Genomic DNA, 23,330 nt, shown 5'->3' with positions numbered 1-23,330 from the left:
GTGTCTTTGGACAGCTCTTTGGTCTTGGCCATGTTAGTAGTTGGATTCTTACTGATTGTATGGGGTGGACAGGTGTCTTTATGCAGCTAACGACCTCAAACAGGTGCATCTAATTTAGGATAATAAATGGAGTGGAGGTGGACATTTTGAAGGCAGACTAACAGGTCTTTGAGAGTCAGAATTCTAGCTGATAGACAGGTGTTCAAATACTTATTTGCAGCTGTATCATACAAATAAATAGTTAAAAAATCATACATTGTGATTTCTGGATATTTTTTTTTAGATTATGTCTCTCACAGTGGACATGCACCTACGATGACAATTTCAGACCCCTCCATGATTTCTAAGTGGGAGAACTTGCAAAATAGCAGGGTGTTCAAATACTTATTTTCCTCACTGTATATATATGTGTGTGTGTGTGTGTGTGTGTATATATATGTGTGTGTGTGTGTGTGTGTGTGTGTGTGTGTGTGTGTGTGTGTATATATATGTGTGTGTGTGTGTGTGTGTGTGTGTGTGTATATATATGTGTGTATATATATATATATATATACACATACATATAGAACTGTTAGTATATAATATAAATATTCTTTTAATTCGTAAAAACAAAGTAGTTGAGATACAGTAATGAACTGAACCTTCTGTGGCTCAGGAGAAGGAGATGGTGAAACAGAAGTTGCTGTACCAGCAGGCCCGGCTGCATCGTCGTGGAGCTTCTGAGATGGTGCTGCAAACCATCAGTGCCAGCAAAGGTAAGAAAAGGTTAAACACTGAAGTAAATAATTTGTCTGTTTCTTAGTATTCTCTTTTTAGCAAACTGTTGTTCCTTTAGCTCAGTCAGTTATAAGCAAGATACTTTGTTTTGCTGAATACTGAACCAAAGATGAGCTGACTCCTGGACTCAGTAGCTGAGAATAAAGTAAAGCTTTTCTTTATGCTTCGCCCCTTTCTTAATATTCAGTATTATTCTTTTGAATCAGTACTGTACATCGTCTGACTGTGATACGTTTTACATCCCATCAGGGGCCATGGGCTCCATGATTGCTTCTACATTGAAGCTGGGGATTGCTGTTCTCAGCGGAGGAAATGCCACTGTTCAGCAGGTACAATACTGCATTGCTGTCTGCCCTTCAAATCATAAAACTGTTTTTTGTTGGGTTCCCAAAAATAGGTTTGCATATTCACAGGTCTCTGATATTAACGCAGTGACTACAAATTTTAATATCATGAAACAAAAGATTAAAGATAAAGAAGAAAATTAGATTAGGTGACACTAAGAAATAAGGTTATTGCAGTAGCTAGATTAGATTACTAGATTAACTGCATTCAGGATTGGGGGGGGGGGATCCTCCTGAAATATAAACACAGTAATTCTGTATGAAATATAAGCAAAATAATTCTATATATTAAAGAAGTATGTTAATACACACAAATACAAACACAAATATTAAAAGTAGAGAAGTAAAGCTGTAAAATGTGGAAGATGTAGACTACTGTTGTAGCAGCTACATAACAAACATGACATATTTAATGAATAGGCATCAATGTTTTCATGTAGTAACTTGCTATAATAGTATGTTTGTTCAAATTAAGGGCCCTTTCTTGGTGGGTTTTTCCCCACCAGAACACATCACTTTCAAATTGTGTGTCTACTTGTGAACACATTGCCTTGACACAGAGCCACCGCAGCAAAGGTTGCAGTAACCAAAAAATCATTTTAAGATAATCATATCTGCTTCAGATAAAATCCTCCTCCATTTTTCAGACCTTGCCTTTGATGCTTTTGTTTGATAGAAAATGCTGGATTATCTGAGGGAGAAGCGAGATGTTGGCTTCTTTCAGAGCATGGCTGGACTCATGCTGTCCTGTAGGTGAGTGAATGAAGAAAAATTCTCCCTCAAGTCCAGCTGCCACAAAGGCTGGCAGGCTTCATGTTCTGACAAAATTGTAAGAGTGCTAAAGCTTTTTTTTTTTTTTATCCCTGTGTGTGGGGTTTTCTCCTATCCAGTGTTCTGGATCTGAATGCATTTGAAAGGCAGAACAAAGCAGAAGGATTAGGCATGGCCATGGATGAGAGCTCAGGTACTGTGTTCATATGGAAATAAAATCTATTTTCATGTCAAAACAGAAGAGCCAGCTGTGAGAGCTCTGGCCTTAAACATAATCTAAAGTCACACTTCAAATTCCTTTCTCTTCATCCTTTTATATATTGCACTTTTCTGCCTATGTTTTTTCTCAGGAGAGAAAGTGATGCCTGACAAAGATGTGACCTGTGACCTGTTCCGTTTTCTACAGCTTCTCTGTGAAGGACACAACTCAGGTCATTTGCCCTATGCTGTATCCACTGCACACACTTTCACTTTAAAATGATGGTAATAAAAGCTCAGCACTTGGCTTTACTCTTGTTGAAATCCATTTTCATTTTCAAGTTCTATTCAGCATGCTCTTACTTTCTTCATGTGTCAGATTTCCAAAATTACTTGAGAACACAAACAGGCAACAACACTACTGTCAACATCGTAATATCCACCGTGGATTATTTACTGAGAGTACAGGTAAGCTTACAGTGACAGGTCTTCCTTTGTGATGCTCACTTATTAAACCAAAACTAACCAAGTTCCAAGACTGTTCCAGTTATTGTCCACCAATATTTGGAGGACCATAATGGTTTGATAATCACTGCAAACCTTTAGTTAGCTTCTGTGTGAATACATGTTCATCAGATTCTCTACTTGTGAATTCATCATGATGTAATCTTAACATTATATTCTAGTTAATTTATTGATCACATTGATGTTTTGTCTTTGAAAGAAGGTTTATTTAAGCTTATGAACCACAAATATTTTTCTGTACTGCACTACAGGAGTCAATCAGTGACTTCTACTGGTACTACTCTGGGAAGGATGTCATTGATATACACGGCCAACACAACTTCTCCAAGGCTATCAAAGTGGCCAAACAGGTCTTCAACACACTCACTGAGTACATACAGGTCAGTCGGTTTCCATTACATCTTATTGTGTCATAGCGTGTTTTGTGTGCCATATATTTGTCTGAAAGTTGACTTGTGTGTTTATCCAGGGCCCATGTACTGGGAACCAACAGAGTCTAGCTCACAGTCGTCTGTGGGACGCTGTTGTGGGATTCCTCCATGTCTTTGCCCACATGCAGATGAAGCTGTCTCAGGTATGACACATTGATCCACTTACATTTGATTATCTTATTGTTCTCTAAAACTCTGCTGAAACAGAAAATTGATTATAATCTAGGTCTGTTGTTGCAATTATTGTAAACTGTCTAGTAAATATGTAAAATGAGTACAATTTGTTTAACTTGTAACTGTAAATATATTTTCTTGTACAGGATTCAAGGCAAATTGAGCTTCTAAAAGAGCTCATGGATTTACAAAAGGACATGGTCGTTTTTTTGCTTTCCATGTTAGAAGGCAAGATTTCCCCTTATTCTGCTGTTTCCCCCACACAATTTATGATCATAACTGGTTTACAAGTTATCATTATTTCTCTGCTTGTCTCTCTTCCCTGTAGGTAATGTCATTAATGGAACTATTGGGAAGCAGATGGTGGATATGTTGGTGGAATCATCAGGCAATGTGGAGATGATCCTCAAGTTTTTTGACATGTTCCTCAAACTTAAAGACCTCACCTCCTCAGATGTTGTCAAAGAGTACGACCCTGACCGTGAGGGCTGCGTCTCCAGGAAGGACTTCCAGAAAGCCATGGAGAACTGCAAACGCTTCTCCCAATCTGAGACTCACTTCCTCCTCTCCTGCATGAAGACTGACGATAGTGAAATTGTGGATTATGAGGCATTTGTGGATCGCTTCCATGAGCCAGCCAAAGACATCAGCTTCAGCATTGCGGTTCTCCTCACCAATCTATCCGAACACATGCCGAATGATTTAAGACTAAGGACATTCTTGGAACTGGCAGATTGTGTCTTGACATACTTCAAGCCCTATCTAGGACGTATTGAGATCCTTGGCAGTGGGAAGCGCATTGAACGTGTCTACTTTGAGATCAGTGAATCCAGCCGCACACAGTGGGAGAAGCCTCAGGTCAAAGAGTCCAAGAGGCAGTTCATTTTTGATGTGGTCAATGAGGGTGGAGAGAAGGAGAAAATGGAGATGTTTGTCAATTTCTGTGAGGACACCATCTTTGAGATGCAGCTTGCAGCCCAGATATCTGGCTCTGACACTGGAGAGAGGTATGCTGAAAAAGGAGTAGAAGAGAAGAGGAAGAGCGAAGGAGATCTGGACAACAAAGGAATGTTTTTCATGTATCATTGGTTGTTATTGCTGATATCTCTACTTTCTGTCAAAAACCTGAAGACACTGATGAAGATGACCCTGAAGGAAATCCTCATATCAGCTGTTTTCTTCCTCAGATTTATTTTTATGGCTCAGGTTCGATGTATTTGTGTCGTCATTCGCAGCATCTTATTTGTGCTGTACATATCCTTTGTTAGTGGTGGGCTCATAGAGGGAGCCAAGAGGATGAATATATCGGACTTGCTCGGTGGGATCCTTGAGCCAACTCTTGATGAAGTCATGGAGATGCCAAGTGGTGTGGATCGGCTGCGGAAGTACTCTGCCAGTTTGTCATCCCAGAGAGAATTGAGGGAGATTGGGCAGGTGACAGCTTTGACCTCCCACAGGGAGATGGATGTACTCTCAGACATATTCGGCCTGAAAGTGATGAAGGAGGGAGGTCAATACAAACTTATAACACAAGACCTCACTGCCAGTCTGACTGACCTGTTCAACACAACTCCCAGAACAATTGCCACTGCTGATTTTTCTGACAAGCATCAGGGGATGGTATGGATTGATTTGTATCTTAATGGATATGAGATGAACATCAAATAAAAAATAACTTTTGTTTAGCATAATTTTGCTTTGATACTCTACTGATTCATATTAATTTTTGATTTTCCTCATGAATGTCATAACCTGACAGCAACCTAATGCCCACACCGCCGCAGAGGAAAAAACAGAAGATGAGAAAATGCCTGAATTAGAGAAAGCAAAGTGAGTATCTTGCTCAAATAGGGATTATTTCTTCCTTTAGTATTAGATGCTGAGTCAGTAGGGTATGGGTAAATAAGGTAGAAAAAACAATGACAATAGTTCATTTGTTAGTGGTGATAGTGCTTGGCGGGTCTATAACCAATAAAAATGACATGGTCAAATTAAGCAGAGGGTTGATGTCACTCTTTCATCCAAAATCAACTTGAGGTCATAAAGTCAAAGTTTCATCATCTCAGATATTTCCATGTCAAAATAAAGCTCTTTGACGTTTGTACTTGGACTGTTCGCAGAGAGAAGGAATCTAAGAAGAAAACTGGGAATGTGAAAGCAGATGCAGAATGGAGAGCTAAGTCAGAGGAACCAGAGAGCCAGCATTCTCCCCTCTGGGAGATGATAAGCACTCATAACAAGAGCCTGCTGGTAATATTCATATACACGAACACATGCTTGTGCACTTAGTGCACATACCTGCATAAGATAAATATGTCACTTACAAGCACTTCAATTCTTTCCAGAATTACTTTGCAAGGAATTTTTATAATATGCGCTTGGTGGCTCTGTTTGTCGCCTTTGCAATCAACTTCATCCTCCTCTTCTACAAGGTGAGAGTGTGCTTGTGAGAAATTCTAAATTAAATCAGATTTGGTGTGGTGCATTTAGAAAGTAATTTAGTACAATTCTGAGGTACTTGTAATTTTTGTGTAATTTGAGTGTTACCATGTTATGCTACTTTATACTTGGACTACACTACAGTTTAGATGGAAATATACTTCAGTACATTTATCTGACAGTAATTATACATTTAAAACATAGGATTATTACAAATTATTTGTTATAAACCACACAACAATATTCAATATTAACAACACCTGGACCAACATGAACAGTAAAATGCTACATACACAAGAATGCATCAGTAATAGTAATCCTGTTATATGATGTATAACAATGCAAGAGCAGGGACAAGTTTTCAGATACTTGGAAGTAAATTAATACTTAAGTAAATGTGAATGCAGGACTTTTACCTGTAATAGTATTTTTACAGTGTTGTATCGCTACTTTTACTTAAGTAAAGGATCTAAGTACATCTCCCGTGACTGCAAATTTGCAATGTTTCAATTATTTACAGGCTCATTTGTCTCTTACTGTTTTCCCAGGTAGCATCGTTGCCTGCATCACAAGAAGAGGAAGGTGTAATCACAACTGTTTACAAAGAGGAACGGGACTCTGCTGCTGAAGATGACAATGAGAGCAGAGTTTATTTTGTGCTGGAGGAGAGCAGTGGATACATGGAGCCATCCCTCCGTTTCCTAGCTGTAGCACACACAGTCATCTCCTTCTGTTGTATTATCGGTTACTACTGCCTCAAGGTATTGTGGCTCGAGCATGCACTTTTGCAGATTTATAATGAACTGATTTCACTTTTTCAAATTAGTTTCTCCCCATGATATAGACCTAGAGAACATTTTTAAACCACAGAAGAATTGACAATTAAGTGCATTGCTAATAAAGATTGATTTTGACTCGATTTTAAATTTAGCCAATTTAACACTGGATTGATTATTCAAATAGTCAAGTGATTGCTGTAGTGCATTTGATTGGTAGGTCCCATTGGTGATCTTCAAACGTGAGAAGGAAGTGGCACGAAGGTTGGAATTTGACGGTCTGTACGTTACAGAGCAGCCCCCTGAGGAGGACATCAAAGGGCAATGGGACCGACTGGTCATTAACACACCGTATGTTCATAGCCACATATTCACCTTGGCTGATGTTTTACATGTTTTATGCTTTAAGTTTGAGGAGCTCGCTGTTGGCACCTGTTTATAGTCAAGTAGTACAGTACAGAAATGTGTCACTTCGATGTTTCAGTTGTTAATAAAAATTATTTATAATTTTAATAAAAAAAATTTATGCAATTTTTTTGTCTTTTCAGATCATTTCCAAGTAATTACTGGGATAAATTTGTGAAGAGGAAGGTAAGGTCTTGTGTCTGCGATTTTGCACAGCCCCATTCTAAATGTGTTTATCCACGTCTGCAATTGTGTGCATATTTCACACAGTGAAATTGCATTAAGAAACTAACTGAAAGTTAATGAGCCATTTAATGGTAGGTCTAATTATTCCCCCATCACCTAACAAGAGACAGTGCAACACTTTTAGCTTCCTCATTAAGTTGCCTCTCATTTTATGAAGGGAGATAAAATTTATTAAATTGGTCTTTTTAAAGAACATTTTAGTTAGATAATATACTGTAGGGAAAGAAAACTATAGGTCTCCTAAACCAAATTAGAGTACTCTGTCCGGTGTTACTAGTTAACAGATGCATTAAACCAATCCTCAAATGAAAGGCATCAGAGCAGCATCTAATCACTGATACCCTCATCAGAGGACAAGGGCTGGAAAGAATATAAGCCATATTCTTCGCCATATTGATTTTACTGCTTAGGAATGTCTTGACATTTTCCTGAACCATTTTTGGCAAAGAGCATGTGGCCTTAGTGGGGAAAAGGATTTGGAACCAGCACAGCTGATTGTGATGGGCTGACACTAGTGTCAATCAAGCAAATATATAGCTCACTGTCATTGCCAAACAAGTTCACACAATGCTGATTAAGCCTATTACCTGCAGGTAAGTCTCTCACAGTATACCATCCATCCATCCATCTTCATCTTCAGCAGGGGACCCCAAACTTTACTTTCCCGGGCCACATTAACCAGCTCTGACTGGGGGATCCCGAGGCGTTCCCAGGCCAGTGTGGAGATATAATCTCTCCACTTAGTCCTGGGTCTTCCTAGTCCTGGGTCTTCCCCGAGGCCTCCTCCCAGTTTGACCTGCCTGAAACACCTCCCTAGGGAGGCGTCCCGGAGGCATCCTTACTAGATGCTCAAACCACCTCAACTGGCTCCTTTCGACGCAAAGGAGCAGCGGCTCTACTCTTGAGTTCCTCGCGGATGGCTGAGTTTCTCTCCCTGTCTCTAAAGGAGACACCAACCACCCGCCTGAAGAAACCCATTTCGGCCGCTTGTACCGGCGATCTCGTTCTTTCGGTCATCACCCAGCCTTCATGACCATAGGTGAGGGTAGGAGCAAAAATTGACCGGTAGATTGAGAGCTTTGCCTTATGGCTCAGCTCTCTTTTCGTCACAACAGTGCGGTAAAGCAAGTGCAATACTGCCCCGATTCTCCGGCCAATCTTTTGCTCCAGTCTCCCCTCACTCGTGAACAAGACCCCGAGGTACTTGAACTCATTCACTTGGGGTAAGGACTCATTCCCTACCTGGAGTTGGCACTCCACCGGTTTCCTGCTGAGAACCATGGCCACAGATTTAGAGGGGCTAATCCTCATCCCAACCGCTTCACATTCAGCTGCGAACCGATCCAGTGAGAGCTGAAGGTCACGGACCGATGATGTCATCAGGACCACATCATCCACAAAAAGCAGTGACGAGATCCCAAGCCCACGGAACCGCAACCCCTCCCCACCACGACTACGCCTCGATATCCTGTCCATGAATATCACAAACAGGATTGGTGACAAAGCGCAGCCCTGGTGAAGTACAACCCTCACCTGGAAAGAATCCGACTTACTGCTGAGTACTCGGACACAGCTCTCGCTTTGGATGTACAGGGATTGGATAGCCCTGAGAAGGGACCCCCTCACCCCATATTCCCGCAACACCTCCCACAGTTTCTCCCGGGGGACCCGGTCATACGCCTTCTCCAGATCTACAAAGCACATGTAGTCTGGATGGGCATACTCCCAAGCCCACTCCAGGATCCTTGTGAGAGTAAAGAGCTGGTCCGTTGTTCCACGACCAGGACAAAAACCGCATTGTTCCTCTTCAATCCGAGGTTCGACTATCAGCCGAACCCTCCTTTCCAGCACCTTGGAGTAGACTTTACCAGGCAGGCTGAGAAGTGTGATGCCCCTGTAATTGGCACACGCTCTCTGGTCCCCATTTTTGAACAGGGAAACCACCACCCCAGTCTGCCACTCCTTGGGCACTGTACCCGACTTCCACGCAATGTTAAAGAGACGTGTCATCCAAGACAGCCCCTCCACACCCAAAGCTTTTAACATTTCTGTGTGGATCTCATCAACCCCTGGGGCTTTGCCACTTCGGAGTTGTTTGACCACCTCAGTGACTTCCACCAGGGAAATTGACGAGAATCCCCCTCAGCCTCCAGCTCTGCCTCTACTAGAGAGGGCGTGTCAGTCGGATTTAGGAGTTCCTCAAAGTGTTCCTTCCACCACCCAGTTACCTCCTCAGTTGAAGTCAACAGAGTCCTATCCTTACTGTACACAGTTTGGATGGTTCCCCGCTTCCCCCTCCTGAGGTGGCGGACAGTTCTCCAGAAGCACTTTGGTGCAGACCGAAAATCCTTCTTCCTTCTTCTGTCTTCTCCGAGCTTCTCCCACACCCGCTGCTTTGCATCTGCCACAGCAGAGGCTGCAGCCCTTCGGGCCTGTCGGTACCTTGCAACCGCCTCCGAGAGATCAAATCCCGGAAGGCCTCCTTCTTCAGTTGGACGGCTTCTCTGACCACCGGTGTCCACCACGGTGTTCAAGGATTACCGCCCCTTGAGGCACCTAAGACCTTGATACCACAGCCTCCCGCTGCGGCTTCAGCAATAGAAGCTTTGAACATTGACCACTCAGGTTCAATGTCCCCAACCTCCACAGGGATGCCAGAAAAGCTCCACCAGAGGTGTGAATTGAAGATCTCACGGACAGGGGCCTGGGTCTGTCAAGAGTCTTCCCCCGCCACCTGACCCAACTCACCACCAGATGGTGATCAGTTGATCTCTTCACCCGAGTGTCCGAAACATGCGGTCTCAAATCCAATGAAACGATTACAAAATCGATCATCGATCTTCGGCCTAGGGTGCTCTGGTACCACGTACACTTATGAGCATCCTTATGTTTGAACATGGTGTTCGTTATAGACAATCTCTCGTTCACTGGAGTGAACTCCAACGTAGCGGCGCTCAGCCGGGGGCTTGTGAGTATCCCCACACCCGCCTGGCGCCACACCCTGGGCAACTCCAGAGAAGAATAGGGTCCATCCTCTATCAACCCCACCAGATCCATCTGGTAGCGCTCCATCCCCGAACAAGTTCCAGCTCCTTCCCCCACAGAGAGGTGATGAGCCAGCCTCTGCTGCCCTGGTCTGGTCCGTTGAGGCCCCTGACCTTCACCGGCACCCATGTGGCAGTGCACCCGACCCCTGTGGATCTTCCTATGGATGGTGGGTCCAAAGGATGGAGAGGAGGGTGCCACATTGCTGTTTCGGGCTGTGCCAAACCCGGCCACCAGGTGCTCACCGGCGAGCCCTCCCTCTGGGCCTGGCTCCAGACGGGGGCCCCGGGCTTCCTCCGGGCAGGGTCTCTGTTCCTCTTCCTCGATTGGTCATAGGGGTCTTTATGAACCATTCTCAGTCTGGCCCCTCACCTGGAACCACTTTGCCTTGGGAGACCCTACCAGGAGCACTAGGCTCCTGACAACACAGCCTCCAGGCTCACAGGGCACACAAACCTCTCCACCACGGTAAGGTGATGGTTCCCAGAGAGGTCTCACAGTATACCTTAGTTTTTAAATCTGGTGTCTGTGGCGTCTTTCCTGCACTAGTGAACCGGAAGTGATGTGTTTTTCTGCCAACCAGCAATGATTAGTTTGCCAGAGCAGAAGGGGGGAGCAACAGTAGCGACAGCAACAGCTCAGTATGGCAGATCCTATATGTCATAAACACGTGTTGACAGTGTTGTTTAATTACTCTCACTGTCAGAAGGGAGATACACTGTAGGTTTAAGTAAAATGTTTTTTTATTGCCACAACACCCATATTAGAAGATATGAAAGTAGCAATTTAGCCTATAATGTCTTATGAAAGAAATGTTGAATTTCATTGAAATTGGGAGTTGGCACTTTTTGAATGGATCCATAGAGCTGGAGGTGGAGCCAGCATAAAGCAACCATTAGTGGCACTGATTCTTAAGGCACTTCTGCATTTGCCGCTGGGGTGGCCACTCAGTCTGTATAAAGTATGTGTCGCACTGCCACATTGCATTTTATACTCTGTATTGCATCATTTTAAGAACCTGTAGTAAAATAGAATGTATCATGCCTTCAAGTGCTTCTGGTACTGTAATCCACTTTTGAGTTTGGAGGTTGTAGATATTGCTTACCTCACATTAAAGTGCTTATGTATGATTAAAATGTCTCTGTGATAAAACTAGACTTTGGTTTTAAGTTAATAAATCAATTGCCATACATTTTTTCAGAGACACTGCATCACAATACGGAGAAACTCTGCATCTGTCATGTGATTCAATTATGTAAGGTTCACTTAAGTAGACAATTTAGTAGGAAGGTAAAAACAAATCAAGTGAAATATCAGCCTAGATCAATACAAATGATTTATATACTGTAAGCTTGTAGTCTGTAAAAATAACATGGAGTTAACCTCAGTGATTTACACAACCACTATGCCACTATGGGGGTGGGGTTTGCCTCTCTTCCCACCTATGTCTTGTCATTCTTTTTTTCTTTTTTTTTCCAGATGAAAAGACAAGAAGAGACTATTGTTTTAGTCACCATGTAAACCTGTCTTCTTGCCCTGTCAGGTGATGGATAAGTATGGTGACTTTTATGGCTGTGAGAAGATCAGTGAACTCCTTGGCCTTGACCAAGCTGCTTTAGACTTCAGCTCTGAGAGAAAAGAGAGGAAGAGGCTTAAGAGAGACACTGTCTGGAGCGCTTTGTGAGTAGAAAAGCTTTAGTCCTTGCCATTCCTCATTCTTCAAGGGATGCATAGGAAACTGCAGCTATCTAGTCTGTTATTACTTTTGGCTAGTATGCAGTGTCAGACACAAATATGGTGGATTATTAAATAGGATAGCATTTCTAATCTTTTTTTATGCTTGACATATGCTGGAGCGTAATGCATCAAAGGACAAGATCATTAAATCACCAATTACATTTAAAAAAAAATAGTATATACATCATTATTATAAATTATGCATAATTCTGGCCTTTGATTATATCGTATGCAATTGAGCTGGTGCTTTGAATTCCAGATGTGCCCCACTCACATAAACACGTAACACCATGGGCTTATTTACTGTTCTGTTCAGCTCGTTTCTGTTCCATGTTAGTAACACATTACTGTAATAACATTTCAGACGGTTGATCATTAATAGCATTTCACTAATGTTGTGTATGTGTTTGTGATCCCATTTGTGTGTGTGACCTTTAGACTTTATTGTCCCCATGGGGAAATTTGTTTTTTAACAGCACTGTACACATCAAACAACAACAGCACACAGTAACGACATACAATGACAGACAAACGTTCACTTGCATGCCAGTTCAGCGAGGCCTTTTATTTAAGGCAGCTATGGCTGAGGGGATTAGGATTTTCCTAAAGTGAATCCTCCTGCATCTCAGTGCTCTGTACCTGCGCCCAGAGGCCAGTAGTAAGACTAATTGAGTGGGTGTGTGATGTCCTGTGCTATTGAGGTTGCAGTACATGCAATGGCCTTGAAGTTCTTGCTTGCCTGGGTTGGGTGTGGGGAGATCAACTATCCTGGGGCCAAGGTTGGTTATCCGTGTAATTTTTGCCTGGTTAGTAATGGATAACATGTTATCATGTGATCTAACAGTGGCGGCCAAACAAACGAAGGTCCTAGAACATTATGTTGCACTTGAAGAGGTACGGGGCATTCAGAGATGAAAACAGGCTATTTTCTAGAAAAGACACTGTAGGAACACAACACAAGAGTCTGATTTTAGCCATGGACAGTTTGACCTTATTTTCTATCTGTGATTATGCTATTTATTTCAGATTAAACTCCATTGATATGAAGTACCAGGTCTGGAAACTAGGAGTTGTGTTCACTGATAATGTAAGTTTGGTTGTGTCTTATATTTAATAGCGTTTGCTTGAGTTGTTTCTGTATGCCCTCCTGTTCCTTCAAATACAAGATAGAGGTGTCACTTCCTGCAATTTATGCTAACAGATAATGTAATATGACCAAGCAGTGTAGATGAAACAAATCTGATATTTTATGACTTATGCCTAATTTGTTTAATGTCCTGTTCTGTAAGATTTTGACAGGGTAATATCCTGTGATTCTGCCTTATCTAAAACACACAAACTCTCTCTATCTGTCTGGTAATCTATATTGTCTATTTTTATGTGTGTATGTCCTTATGTGTGTGCTAGCAGTCCTTCTTGTACTTGGCCTGGTACATGTCCATGTCGGTCCTGGGTCATTATAACAACTTCTTCTTTGCCGCCCATCTTTTGGACATTGCCATGGGCTTTAAGACACTTCGTACCATCCTTTCCTCTGTCACACACAATGGCAAACAGGTGTGTGTGTGTGTGTGTGTGTCGCTCTGTCTTTCATTTTCCTTCCATCCATCTCTGTGTGTTTAAAGGTGCAGTTTACATACATGTGATATTTGTTTTCACGTTGTAGGGTTATATTGGGGCTTTTCTAAGATGAAAAAGCGTATTAAAGCCCATCTGCCTCTGTCTGTCCCTTTTATAATTATGTGTGCGTCTGTCAGTTGGTCCTGACTGTGGGCCTGTTGGCGGTCGTTGTGTATCTCTACACTGTCGTGGCTTTCAACTTCTTCAGGAAGTTTTACAACAAGAGTGACCACAAGGACACCCAAGACATGAAGTGCAATGACATGCTTACTGTGAGTTAAATGTCCATATTGACAAGCACACACATACACAGTAGTCTCTCTGCACATATATCTATCTACTGTACCTCTATCTATCCTCCGTATCTCTCTATGTTGATCTTTCTAGTACAAATGGAGCCGCACACCTTTATATTCTACCTCCTGAGATTTAGAGGATTCTGACAGTGATCCCCATTGCTGAAGTGAAAACAGCCTCTTGTTTTAGTCCTTTCATTACTTTTCCATATAATGATGGACACATGGATACAAAACCGCTTCTCAAGCCTCAGCACAGCTCTTTGTTTGGCCATTCACAATATTAACACCCTGCCGCCTGCTTTATTCTAATGTGGACTTCACTGTCACTCACACAAGCAGGCGGATGGGCAGCGATAGTATTTGAATAATACCCTACCATTATAGGAGGCAGGGGATATTACATTAAATCGTCAGTCACTGTTATTGTTTATGCTACCAGCGCTTTAGCAACAGTAATTACCTATATACTGTATCCAGTATACGAAAAAAATCTCAAGTTTCAAATATACAGTGTTCCTTAAAAATTTAGCTTCCTATTTTTATGTTGTTTTAGTTCCTTGTGGAAAATATCATCCTTGGCACTAAAAAAGCACAGTCCTCGCTAGACACTTTAATGTTAATTCTTTTTGCCTCATACTCTTACATGAACTGCTTGTGGGGAAATACTGTCTGAGGCAAACAATATTGATTAAGAAACCTTCTACTATTCTGTGAAATTGTAGAAAAATGCTGCATGTTTGAAACTTGTTAATGCCGCCTCAAAAGCAACCAGCAGAAGATGATGGCAGGCATGAACATGCATGAAATAAATTCTCTTTCTGTTTTGCAGTTCAACATACACTGTGTTATCCTTTGAAGTTTTGGGTGAAACAATACAACAAGTCCTTCTTAGATACTTTTTACATTTTTATCCCCTTACCACATACCCTTGTGAAAGACAGCAGGAGAAAATGCCTGTCTGAAATGAATAGTTTGAGGAAAAAGTGTTAATGAGAATGTATTTTCTTTCAGTGCTACATGTTCCACATGTATGTGGGAGTGCGTGCAGGCGGGGGCATTGGTGACGAGATCGAGGACCCTGCTGGAGATGAGTTTGAGGTGGAACGCATGGTCTTCGACATCACGTTTTTCTTCTTCGTCATCGTCATCCTCCTGGCCATCATCCAAGGTGAGTCACACCCTTCCTCAAGCTGAGCTGCTGGAAATGCACACATGCATTAACATGTGCACCACATGTGTTTTCCAAGACGCACACTAATCCATTTTATTCATGTTATTTGACTAGAATACATTTGATGAATTTTTCGTGTGGAATTGGAAAAAGAACAAAGTATCTGTTCATTCCACCTTAAGTTTGACTGACACCTCTCATTCACAGACAAGCACTGCCATGCACATGCATACCTTTTGCACAAAAAAACAGACGCACACAATCATGATAATTTTTTCAGGTTTGATAATTGATGCCTTTGGGGAGCTGCGTGACCAGCAGGAGCAGGTGAAAGAGGATATGGAGGTGAGATTTGACACGCACTCTCTTCTATGCACACACGTTTGAACACACACAAGCACACTACTGATTTGTCCATCCAAACAATTAGAGTAAATTTTGTGTGGTATTGTAAAGTATACAATACTGTGTCAGATTTAGATACAAAGACTATTGAACAATACTTGAAGTCAGTTGTAATTTAAGTGTGAAAAGATGACTAAGTAGGCTAAGTAGATTCAGTTGTTGTGGGAGCTTGTGTCACCGGAAACAATTGTACCATTGGCCTTAATGAGAGGATACCATTATCTCTATCTCCTGAAAAAGTAGTGGGTAAAAATTACAGAAAGCTCATTCTGATAAAATAATATTATTTAAAATAATTTTGAAGTCTACATGGAATATATATTTTTGAGTATATTACATGTATCCCTTGTTGTCTTTTCGTCAACTGTTTCAGGAGTTATTTTACTTTCACTTCAAGACGCAGTAGAATATTTCATAATACCATTGCACAACACATTGCTCAGAGTTGCTAAAGCATAGTTACATGTGACGCTTGTTTTGTTGGAGCCTGTGGAGGAGCTCAATTGACCAGATAACCACAGTGCACACATCTCAACATCTCATCATCAATGGTGTGCGTCTAAAGACTGCAACAGGTGTGAACAGAAACCTAACAAAGCAGACTCTGCAGGTAGGACAAATAAGGTAAAAAATGTGGTCAGGCAGGCTGACAATCAGCACCAGGTTATGTAATCCTGACAGGCAAACATGTCCAAAGGTGTAGGAGAGACCGGCAGGTAATAAAGGCTGGACTGCTGAGGCAACAAGGCAGCAAAGAGGTGTCCACAGTGAGCTACCCTCTAAATATAACACATGTGATGTCAGTGAATGGATAGTTGTTACAGTCACACCCACTTGAGTGTCAAACACACAGTAGACAGTATCTGCCACTGTACATTCACATGAAAAAAACACCTCCCATGAAAAATAACAGAGCTGTTGTGCAGTCGACTACAGAACAGATTCAGAAAGAATAAAAAAAAATTGCCAAAGGCTAAAGAGAACAGAAGCAAGTAGGTGCTATGAAACTTTTATGATTAGTAATAAATTAGTATATAGTATAGTATTGTTATTTTTTTTCTGACATCTGTTATTTTTTGCGTGTTTTCATTTAGTTTCTACATAGTATCTTTCCCCATTGTGTGTCTTAAAAAGATAAATCCGTGCCACCAATTTTACAGCTGCTTTTACCAGACATTAAATTTCAGTCGCAATTTGTTCTGCAGCAGTCAGCAATGATAAATCAGTTGTAGCTGCTACTTCCATCCTCCCATAATTTGTACCAAAAAACCCTGATTAAATTTTCATTTTACCAGCACAAAACCTTTGCATGGCTATATATTAAATATGGGCAAAGGTGATTTGACTGTTTAATACCCCCCGAATGATGCAAATCCTCAGCACATATGTCCCTCTGTGTCTTATGAAAACCTGGCGGTGAGTAATCCTGGGAGTATTAAGTTGCTGTTATTTACAGTCTTTAGCCTTTGAGTGTCTTAAAAAGGTGCCATATTGTTGTGCTAGCAGACTAAATACCATATTTGAGTCACAGCAGTAAAACAAAAGACAGTTTGATCTTATTTTATTATTTTCTTATATATTCATGAATCATAACATGTCCTAAATCTTTCCTGCAGACCAAATGTTTTATATGTGGAATAGGAAGTGAATACTTTGATACAGTCCCTCATGGCTTTGAGATGCACACTCTACAGGAGCACAACTTGGCCAACTATCTGTGAGTTGATTTACCCTCACTACCTTCATGCCTCAGGTTACCTGTGTCTCATCCTGATAATTGTACAAATACTAACAACTTGGTATGTTTTCACTAAAAAGGCATGTCATGATGTTATGTTACCTTTCATAGATGTAGTAAAGCATAAATATTCTGCATGCTCTACCATCACTAAACCTTTATACGAAACAAAAGAACCCTAATCTTTCAAACCACATTGCTGACACAATATTACAAAGATTACATATTATTACAAAGCAAATTCACACTGTTGAGGACTTATACATTGATGATACATTTGCCAACTTCCAACAATTATCTGAAAAATTCAATCTTCCTACACACAATTTTTTTTCAAATTTGACAATGAAAACTCCTAAGATGTTTTCCCAGATATTCCAAAAGAAATGCCTTTTGAAACTATAGGTTATAGGTTATTTACAACAACTAGAGGATTAACATCCTCTATATATGGTATCATTAATGGCAAATTACCTCTCTATAAAAAAACGTCCTTGAAACTTGAAAGAAAAATGCCGAGGAGGACTGCAATCATCTGCTGGATCAGGCACAGACTGTATTAGTGTCCACAAAACATTGGCAAATTCAATTCAACATACTCCACAGAACATATTACACTCCCCTCTGGTTACATTAGGTTCAGTGTAAAGTAATTGTAAAGTGAAAAAAAGAAACATGACAACAAAAAGAAACAAGGGCTTCTTGAAAGCAACAATACTCCTGGGTGAAAAACAGCCTCTCTGGTAAGTTTATTACAGTTTGCTGGCAATTCCCTGCAAAGGCCAATCAAGGAGAGTTGTTTTTTAGAGGAACTGACAATTATCAAAAACATGCTCTTGATACGCACAACAAAAGTAGAAACCTGTGTATACTAGCTAAACAGATGGCAGACATCCCGTCATCAAGCCCGTTTAATGTTGATGAAATGTTATCATAAGCTATTCAATTATGGAGAAACTTACATTATTGTGCAAAGTTTTTAGGCAGGTGTGGGAAAAATGCTTTTAATTTTGATTAGATTATATCAATTTATATAATACAAAGACTGAAAATATGGTGTGACCAGTTGGCCTTCAAAACAGCATCAATTCTTCTAGATATAATTGCACAAATTGACATGGATTTTGTAGGCATATCGTCAGGTGTATGATTAAACAGTTACACCAAACAGGTGCTAGTGAGCATAAATCCAATATTTAGGTTCAAACATTATCATCAACTGAAACAGAAACAGCTGTGTAGGAGGAACACAACTAGGTGAGGAACAGCTGTCAAAAGTCATACACCATGGCAAGATTGAGCACAGCACAACTTTCAAGACAGACAGGGGTTCCCAGATGTGCTGTCCAAGCCCTTTTGAAGAAGCACAAAGAAACTGGCAGCACTGAGGACCGTAGACGCATTGTTCGGCCAAAGAAACCTTTTACCAGAAGACTGGAGAGCAGTACAAGAACGTGTGTCTGCAGGCAACAGTGAAGCATGGTGGTGGTTCCTTGCAAGTTTGGGGCTGCATTCCTACTAACAGAGTTGGGGATTTGGTCAGAATTAATGATCTCTTCATTGCTGAGAAGTACAGGCAGATACTTCTTCATTATGCAATACCATCAGGGAGGCATCTCATTCAAATTTATTCTGTAACATGTTAACGACCCCAAACATAATACATACTAAATCCAAAGAAGAACTGTGGGTAGTTCTCCAAGGTGTGTGGGCCAAAATTCCTGCCAAGAGTCAGGGTTAATCTTGTGTATAGATAGTTTGAGGGCCCAAACGCAGGACACTGGAGCAGAGCAGGTTCAGTTCTTAGATTTATTTAACTTATTGTGAGCACACTTGCAGTGGTTGGCTAAGTACAAATATACCCATTGATGGCAGAGTGCAATAAAAATCCAAAAAACACAAGGTTACAAGCAGGAATACACTTGACATAGAAGACAAAGCACAACAAGCTACAATGATCCAACAAGAACAAAGGGAACGAGCAAACATATATAGAGCAACAGAGAGGGCAGGTTTATTGAACACAGATGAGACACATAGGACTAATCAGACCAAACAGGAAACCTAGCTGGACATAGACACTAGACACAGACGATTTCACTATTAAACTGGAAGTAAATCTTGCGACAACAGACCAGGACTAAATTAACAGAATATAACGGAACGCATGCATAACTAACATACAAACCCTAAACGAGAACACAGAAATAAAACACAGGCGCAAGGAGTGAATCAACAACTAACAAACACAACAACATAACAAGCCAAAGTAAGACTGAAACAGGAAAAATACAGAACACCACGCCAGTGAAACTATACGAGGCTAGTAAAACTGCATTGGACACTGCTCATGTTTATGTAATGTTCATGTCATTCATGCAACAATTTAAGCTTACATGATAAAGCTCTACAGACTAGAACATCACCATTCAATAAAGTGAATGATAGTAGTGAGAATCTTCACAGTCATTAAGGTCATAGTTATCCAAGGTGAGTTAAAGTCATGGGCAAATGGCAGGGAATCGCCGTTATTTAACCCCTGTGGGTTTGTTATCAGGGTGATCGATACCACTTGATTCGTTAGTACTCCTGGCTGTTGTGATTGTAACCCATCTTGGATAAATGATCAGTAGCTTTCAGTATTTGTAGCTCCACCTGAAATACCTAACAACCGTTCCCATTATCACCACACTCCTAGGACTTGTGCACAGGCTTTTACTTTAATGTTTTAACTTTCTACCCGAATATTTATCCCTCTATATCGAATCCGTGTGTGGGAGGCATGTGATGTGAATCCCTCTTCTTTGTCCTTACAGATTTTTTCTCATGTACCTTATTAACAAGGATGAAACTGAACACACGGGGCAGGTATGATATCTCCCCCTTCTATTTTATTGCATGATCCAATCAAAGGAAGCACAAGATGTGGACTTTAAAAGCTCTTAAACAATATTACGCTCTGCCAAATTTCATATTCCTTAATATATCCTTCCACAACAATTCCTCCATGTCTCAGTGACCTTTTAATTCCATGGCATTGACAAAGCTGTAGTGTAACCTTTTCAAGTAAGACAGAATATGTTTTCACACCGTCTCTCAAAAGTCCTATCAGTCCCGACACACACATTTTATGATAATATAATATACGTACATGCCAGGCAAACCCCTTGATTAAAATTTCTCTTTTTACTCAGAAAAATGAGTAAAAGTGGGGGGTTTCAAATTGAAAGTTGGCAAGTATTTTAATTCACTTGTCTTCATATCTTTTCTCTATAACATATTTTAATTGAGGAGCAAAGAGGAGTGCTTTTAATCAGCGAAAACATTTTCAGTTTCACTGTATTTATAGAGTATATTTCCTCTTTCTCTCTTATGTCTCACACAATATATGTTAAGTCTTTGTGGCACAGAATGCATTTTAAATGGAACGCTGCAGAACTGATAAAAGGAAGGAAATATTAAAAAATAATTTAAATCAGTTTTGGACAATTGGGTGCTCTTTTCAAATTGAGTTTTGTCCTGGGACTCATCTCTAGATATACTAGGTATATTCTTCCAATGTGGTATTTTACTCAGGTGTAGATTAAAGAGGGAGCTACTATGTAGATTGTGGAAAATGTTTCTCCCATCAAGCCAGACAAATGTTAGAATAACTTAAAATGTACAGTTTTTGGAAACTGCTTAGATTGTTATTTTACTGATCTAATGAGCTCACATTTAAAGAATGGGTAAGTCTGGCAGTTGGCATAGTTTGACTTCAGGATGTATTACCACACTGTGTTGTCTTTGCCAGGAATCCTATGTGTGGAAAATGTACCAGGAGCGTTCCTGGGAATTCTTTCCTGTGGGAGACTGTTTCCGTAAGCAATATGAGGATCAACTGGGATGAAAAGACATCTGAGAGATCTAAAACCTCCTTAGATAATGCCATCACACAGATGCCGTCTTGATTTTTTTGTCTTTGTACTATATTTGAAGTGAATTTTGAGTGATTTTCTCTTGAAGTGTACTTTATTTATGCACAAGTATTTCTAAATTATATTAGACTAATTAGACTAAATTAACTAACTAATGAATGAGGACCAGAGATTCATGTTCAGATACAGAGAATCTGTGGGCACGATGTTTCTCATTTAAGTGGTTGCTTGAATGTACAACAAATGTATTCTGAGTAATGTGACAGTTCACTGTTTTATACATTATTATGTCAAGCAGTCAAAGCTGGCAATACAAATTCAATTCCACTACACCTTTCTGGCTGGATGTGTCTCTGTAAAGCTCATGTTTTGTGAATGAAGTTATTTGTCTTTCTAATCACAGCCTCCCTTCCCTTTCCCCTGTGTGACACCCAGATAAACACTCTCCCTCTGGCATTTGTTCTTTTTGCTCTCTTCCCCGTTTCTTGTCTGTTGTGCTCATCTCTCCAGGATACTTCCCCTCCTCCTGTCCTGGCTTCTGGATTCTTATCCCCCCTCCCCTTCTGCTCTCCTCTCATCCCTCATCTTTAGCTAGTATCCCTTCTCATTATCAGCCACTATGTAGCATGCCAGCAGGTCTCTCAGTGCCATCTATGTGGATCATTGAGCTGAATTGCATGATTGACCGTTGTCCCAGATGGACAAGAAAGTCTTTGGGGAATCCCCGGGTATAACGGTATAACATTGGCTGAAGAGCATGGCGAGTGTTGTTAAACTGTAAAAAAACTCAGGTGCATGTGTGCACAGAGCTTAACAGTAGGATGACAAGTGTGGGAGGGCCACCTACCGATATTGTCCTCATTATACAAAGGTCGAAAATCGGGCTTACACAAGTCTGCTGATGATATGCATTGCTTTGGAGTTATGACTTGGAATCATGTGCTTATAACTCATTGAAGGACAGGATACAAATGTTTTCAAGTCAAAGATACAGAACTCCCAAGATGTAGTTCATATTGTATGTTGAGTGGCTAATGCAGTAATTTGGTCAGGCTATAATCCGGTTTTATAGGATGTAAAATTGCCTTTGTGTGAATTAGTTAAAATTAGGGCACTCATTTACTGTGCTTTAATCACTGAAAGAGCTATGGATGTTTAAATTGTCACCATTAGGGCTGAGCAATGTTTGATTAAATCGTTAATCTAAAATCTGTGACAGACATCACTGATGAGAGATAATTTAAAGGCCCCATCTCAATTAGCTTTGTGTTATGGCTGATGGGGTCCTGTATAAATGAACACTTTTCTGCCAAAGTTTAAACAGCTTTTATTATTCCTCATTAGAGATTTCCATGTCTGTACTTTTCTTACTGTTTTAAAGTGGGCAGGACTAAGTTAGGTAACAATGTCACATGTCCATGCACCAATCAGTGTTTAGTCTCATTTGAGACAGAATCCAATTACAGTTTGTGTGACGTTGGCTTATGTTGCTAGACCAGTGTCAATCTCTTATGATCAAAACATAACCACACAGTACTCATGAAGCAGAATATTTGAGTTTGGGATCTTAATAAATAATAACTAGGGAAGTTAGACTGTTGATTAGTTCAGGGGCTAAAAAAACATTTGCACAGTGATTGTTATTGTTTAGTGTTGATCCCAATGATGTTGTCACTCCACACAGAACAACATTCAGGTTACTTTTTAGAGCTGGAAAGTGCTCCCCCCTTTCCTGTGGGATGGTAGGTGATTTAGAAAATACATTTCATCAGGTTCTGTACTGAATTAGAAAACCAAGCCTCGGGAGGAGTCATCTTACGTGACCTGTCATTTTGAATACCATTTCAAAATTATTTGTTCAACAGAAATTCTGACAATCCTGGCTTCTTTTCACTGTCCTTTATTTGACTGGAGTGTGACTGGATTGTGTGTTTGCTCGACGTAGTTTGACGCATCACAATTTAATTACACTAATATTCTTATGAGACGTAACTATTTATGAGACGTAACTATTTAATATTTTCTTTCACTCGATTAGCAACAACATCATATATTGCTATTTTTTGTGAAGTCTCAGTCACAGAAACGATCACACTCGTCACTTTCATCAGTTGCGATGTTAATGAAGCCACACACTGTAGTTCAAAATTATTTCATATAGCCTTGTAGATGGACTGTATATTTGTGTTTCTGTGGTTCCCAAGCTATTGGAACAACTATGCAGAATGAATTAGGTTACTAATATCTGAGGTTTAAATCCCAATTACCTTTCATATTATTTGGACTCGTCTAATGTTTCCTGGTTGAGTATT

General features: G+C 40.5%; 1 protein-coding gene across 1 annotated transcript in view; it reads left to right on the top strand.

The window, feature by feature from the left end:
• Positions 1-21,350, top strand: part of ryr2b (ryanodine receptor 2b (cardiac)) — an 87,847-nt gene extending 66,497 nt beyond the window's left edge. The window contains exons 77-101 of the mRNA XM_046071431.1: positions 643-755; positions 1,027-1,106; positions 1,798-1,874; positions 2,012-2,085; positions 2,243-2,323; positions 2,470-2,558; positions 2,867-2,995; positions 3,085-3,189; positions 3,367-3,448; positions 3,549-4,840; positions 4,980-5,050; positions 5,341-5,470; positions 5,566-5,652; positions 6,208-6,420; positions 6,656-6,786; positions 6,984-7,026; positions 11,675-11,811; positions 12,895-12,955; positions 13,279-13,425; positions 13,626-13,760; positions 14,799-14,955; positions 15,239-15,303; positions 16,980-17,080; positions 19,918-19,969; positions 20,895-21,350. Of these exons, the coding sequence (XP_045927387.1) occupies positions 643-755; positions 1,027-1,106; positions 1,798-1,874; positions 2,012-2,085; positions 2,243-2,323; positions 2,470-2,558; positions 2,867-2,995; positions 3,085-3,189; positions 3,367-3,448; positions 3,549-4,840; positions 4,980-5,050; positions 5,341-5,470; positions 5,566-5,652; positions 6,208-6,420; positions 6,656-6,786; positions 6,984-7,026; positions 11,675-11,811; positions 12,895-12,955; positions 13,279-13,425; positions 13,626-13,760; positions 14,799-14,955; positions 15,239-15,303; positions 16,980-17,080; positions 19,918-19,969; positions 20,895-20,990 (3,748 nt within the window). The 3' untranslated portion in view covers positions 20,991-21,350. The remainder of the gene's footprint in view (positions 1-642; positions 756-1,026; positions 1,107-1,797; positions 1,875-2,011; positions 2,086-2,242; positions 2,324-2,469; positions 2,559-2,866; positions 2,996-3,084; positions 3,190-3,366; positions 3,449-3,548; positions 4,841-4,979; positions 5,051-5,340; positions 5,471-5,565; positions 5,653-6,207; positions 6,421-6,655; positions 6,787-6,983; positions 7,027-11,674; positions 11,812-12,894; positions 12,956-13,278; positions 13,426-13,625; positions 13,761-14,798; positions 14,956-15,238; positions 15,304-16,979; positions 17,081-19,917; positions 19,970-20,894) is intronic.
• The last annotated feature ends 1,980 nt before the right edge of the window (positions 21,351-23,330 follow it).

This window comes from Micropterus dolomieu, linkage group LG15, assembly GCF_021292245.1.
Source record: "Micropterus dolomieu isolate WLL.071019.BEF.003 ecotype Adirondacks linkage group LG15, ASM2129224v1, whole genome shotgun sequence".
NCBI classification, from domain to species: domain Eukaryota; kingdom Metazoa; phylum Chordata; class Actinopteri; order Centrarchiformes; family Centrarchidae; genus Micropterus; species Micropterus dolomieu.
Note: the sequence above shows the minus strand (reverse complement) of the source record. Positions and strands in the feature narration are given on the sequence as shown.